The sequence below is a fragment of the Cyprinodon variegatus genome, unplaced genomic scaffold, assembly GCF_000732505.1.
Source record: "Cyprinodon variegatus isolate N-32 unplaced genomic scaffold, C_variegatus-1.0 Scaffold453, whole genome shotgun sequence".
Taxonomy (NCBI): domain Eukaryota; kingdom Metazoa; phylum Chordata; class Actinopteri; order Cyprinodontiformes; family Cyprinodontidae; genus Cyprinodon; species Cyprinodon variegatus.
In genome coordinates, this window is record NW_015150906.1 from 221,818 (window position 1) to 226,270 (window position 4,453).

Genomic DNA, 4,453 nt, shown 5'->3' on the forward strand with positions numbered 1-4,453 from the left:
AATAAAGTTGAGTCTACAGCTGGATTAAATCTATTCTGACCGGTTTGGTCCAGTTAATCTCAGTCACGAAATACAATCTAGTTTATTTAAAACCATTTCATTAAATCAAGCTCATCTTTTCAGGCCATTCTTTCTTAGATAAACACTTTAATGAAATGTTTCATAGATTACCTTAGAAAAAATGGTTAAAGTATGAGGTGTTATCATGGTACGGGATTATTGATCATCCATTCTGGGACTATATGGAATTAAAGAGACCAGGTTCTGCAAACACCTACCTGAAAGAATTGGTGTCGTTTGATCTCGGCGGCGTCTTCCTCTCCGGATCCCAGTCTCAGCTCTGGATCTTTCTGCAGCAGCTGGAAAAGTGAAAAATGCCGTGGAATGAATAAGAACTCAGCTGTGAGTAAACTTTGAATACCGATGATCGGATCAGACAAACCTTCTGCATGAGAGACGCTGACTTTTGGGAGAGGGAACGCGGGTACCGCACTTCTTCATTGACGATGCTGTCGAACACTTCCTCCTCATCGTCACCTGGGAAAGGAGACTGGAAACAGAACACAGTTCTCCTTAAACATCATAGCAGAATATTCTCAGATCAGGTTTCTGGTTTCACTCACCTCCCCCACCAGCATCTCATAGATCAGAACTCCCAGTTCCCACCAGTCCACACTGCGGGTGTAGCTGTTTTCAGTCAGAACCTCTGGAGCCAGAAACTCTGGGGTGCCGCAAAAGGTGTTGGTCCGATCCCCATGGCCCATTCCTGCACACAGATGTTCTCATAAAGGACTACAGACCGGTTTATATGCACCACAGAGTTACACTGATCTGATGGGGACTCACACACAAAGGGGAAACAGATTATACACACAATTATACAAACTTTATATTATATAAATATTTAGATAGTAGAGGGATGTGGAGCTTTTATTAGGTAAAGACGTATCAATTAGAAAAACTGAAAACAGTAAAAAATAAATAAAACACAAATTTCCTCGGCAGCACAATATATTTTAGATTAAATCTGTTCTTAATCCATCTGCTGAGTCTTCATGGTTATTATAACAAGGACAGAAAAACCTCGGTGGTGATTGGAAAAAGAGAATAAAACCTCAATGAGTAAAAATGACAGGAAATACCAACGCAACAAAAAAAAAAGGGAATCACCAAGGCAACCAGTGTGAACGATAAAAACCACCTCACAAGGAGAATCACTATAGCAAAGATATAAATGGGTAAATCCCCAAGGCAGCCATTAAAAGGGAGGGAGAAGATACCATAGCAACCAGTACACAGGTGAAAATCACAACATCAATTGCACTAAAATCACCATATCAAACATGCAAAAGGGAAAAATCACTATAGTAACCAGTGTGAAGGTTTCCTCTTTGCACAGCAATACCATCACCATAGCAATTTGTGCAAATAAAAAAAAATCATATATATATATATATATATATATATATATATATATATATATATATATATATATATATATATATATATATATACGCGCCTTTTGATGACGTCACAATACATAATTGTTTTAACGTTTGCACAATTGCGCAAAACATTTTGATTGGTCTGGACAGCTTACTAAAGTAATTATAGCGGGGTGTAGGTTTAATTCGAAAGCGGGATTGCGGTTTGTAAACGGACAATTTTACGAAGAAATTCTCCATGGTCCCTGCGCCTTCCGATGACGTCAGCGAATTCGCCATGGGCCTTGCGCCTCCCGATGACGTCACATTATGGCAACGCCACTCAAACAAACTACATTGAGCCCGCGGTCTGCATTTGTAACGAGAATAAATAGAGACCGCGGGCGCAATGTAGTTTGTTTGAGTGGAGTTGCCATATCGTTACGAGTGGCGTTGCCATATAGTGAAGGGCGAAGTTGCCATATTATGACGTCATCAAAAGGCGCAGGCCCCCCCGAGTCAATCTGGCAGCCCGAGTTAATCTGGTACCTACACCGGAATGGAAAAAAAAAAAAAAACACTCTAGCAACCGATGCAAAGAGAAAAAAAAAACAAAACTGGTGCAAAATAAAAAAAAAATTTTTTAAATAAATAATCGCCATAGCTATTAGCACCAAAAAGAAAAATCACCATAGCAACTGTACAAAGGAGGAAACAAATCACCATAGTAACCAGCACATAGGGGAAAAACACCCTTCATCAACCAGCGTGAGGGAAAAATTACTTCACTATAAAATGATAAAACCACATAATAAAAGATAGGAGTGACTATTGGCATGTGTTGCAATACGATAATATTGGGTCACGATACCATATTATCACAATATTGTAATATCACTATATATTGCAATATTTTACCCAGCTATCAAAATTAAATGTATAGATAAAAAAGCAAGTGCAGGATACGTTATTCAGAATCCATGTTGTTAGGAGATTGAGACAGTCCACGTCTTCCACTGCGAGAGAAATGGTTATGCTCCACGGCGCCATCTACCAGAATACGGGTGCACAGGTAGCCCATTTCCCCTCATTGTTTTAGAACTTTGCTTTTTTAATCGATATTAGAAACTGAAAGATACATATTTCATTGGGCAGAAAAAAATTACGATACATCTCCAAATTGATTCTTTCCCACACCCATAGCGAATGATGGGAAAATCACTATAGCAACCAGTACGACAACAGTGGGGGTACAAGGAAGAAAATAACCTTAGAAACTATTTTAAAGAGGGGATTTACCATAGCAGCCACTTTATTAGTCACAAAAGCAACAAACTAACTATCTTTATTATAATTTTAACGAGGCCAAAAAAAAAAAAAGTACTTCTTGAAACCCATTTTAATCGTACTGATGCTAATGGATCCTGTTCAGTCAAATGTCAGCGATTGTATGTTGGGAAGATTTTAAGACATTTAGTAATAGATGTGAGCATAACATTTTTTGCACCAATCAAAACCATCAAATATTTTTCCCACCTTCTTTGCATAAACCAAAATCTGCAATCCTGACGTATCCATCAGCATCCATCAACAGGTTGTCCAGTTTCAGATCCCTGAAAGAAAGATGTGAAAACATGCTACAGCTAACTCAGATCATTGAAAGAGGAGTCCGGAGGCAGTTCTCACTCACTCACCTGTAAACTATTTTGTTCTGATGGAGGAACTCCAGACCGAGCAGAACACACGAAGAGTAGAACCTGAAACACGATGAGAAGCCAAGCTGACATTTGCTTGAACCATGTGGTGGAACAGAAAAGTGGGACATGTCTGCTTACAGAGTTTGTTTCTCAGAGAAGATGTTGGTGTGGATGTGCTTCATGAGGTCTCCTCCTGGAGAGTAGGCCATCACGAAGCACACGTGGTCTGCAGTCTGGAAACAGCCGTGCAGGTTGACCAGGAACGGATGACGAGCCGAGTTTATCACTTCGAATATCCGCTTTTCACACATGAGGCTTAATGTAAACAGAGTTGGGGGTTTAATCACATGGAAAAGGACTTTCTACTTTTTTCTGTCATAGAATTTAAAGAAACAGATTCTGTTTTATTTACTTCTATTTTTGGCAGAAGAAAAAATGTTGACTGTAACATTTCTAAACAATATAAACAAAGCGCCACTAGGGGCGCTAGACCTGTATCTTACAGGTTAAATGGCCCTGAAAGCAGCTGCCAACAATGACTGCACTGTCACAAAATTAACCCGTCTTCCTCTTTTTTTTTGGAATGTGATAGCATTCTCATTTGGACCAGATTATTATTTTTTTAAAGATATTTGCAAGGAAAATGGAGCTTTATTTTTTAGTTTAATAGAAATATTTTCCTACTACTACTTATTTTCGATTATCCACTGCAATATTGGGAAGTAGACCTACCCGATATTCCTTCCAACACTAGATCACCCTCACCTCCTCATAGATTATAAGCGCTCTGATGGAGCAAAAAACTGAGCAGTTTCTGTCAAGGGTTTGTCCCCCATCTTTGCTAGATGAAGTGATAATTAAGACCGGACCAATCGAATTTGACTGACGTGACTTCATGGCGCGCCCGCAGCTGCAACAACGCTACAGTGGCCCCGAATAAATAGACAATCCTACTGTACAGCCTTAACTGCTGAAGAAAGGTTTTGACCAGAATATTTTGTGATCAACAAGTAGAAAACACATAAGTAAAAAATACTGAATGTTGACCAGAAAAGTCCCTAATTAGATAACAAATTAAGCACGTAATTGAGTAAAGAGTTACACAGTGTTGCTTTAAATTAACAAACCAACATAAACCATGAAGCCCTCCATAGTTCAGCCACTCAGATTCTCTTCACTAGTTGCCTTCCCACAGCTTGGCACATATTTTTCAAATCACCAGTAACTTTATCAGGTTCCAGTAAATGCTTTAGGAAAGTACTTGGTAAGTTCCACCTCCACCATACGGTGTAGAACTCCATAATACTGTCCATTCTTGGTCAGTTGTGGGGA

The 4,453-nt window shown here is 39.1% G+C and overlaps 1 protein-coding gene across 1 annotated transcript in view; it reads right to left on the bottom strand.

Annotated features, from left to right (window-relative positions):
• The window catches only part of LOC107093922 (serine/threonine-protein kinase N2-like), a 41,087-nt gene that overhangs the window by 3,631 nt on the left and 33,003 nt on the right, over positions 1–4,453 (bottom strand). Inside the window, exons 14-19 of the mRNA XM_015389270.1 lie at positions 3,260–3,436; positions 3,119–3,181; positions 2,961–3,037; positions 624–766; positions 443–550; positions 279–359 (exon numbers count right to left, since the gene is read on the bottom strand). Of these exons, the coding sequence (XP_015244756.1) occupies positions 279–359; positions 443–550; positions 624–766; positions 2,961–3,037; positions 3,119–3,181; positions 3,260–3,436 (649 nt within the window). The remainder of the gene's footprint in view (positions 1–278; positions 360–442; positions 551–623; positions 767–2,960; positions 3,038–3,118; positions 3,182–3,259; positions 3,437–4,453) is intronic.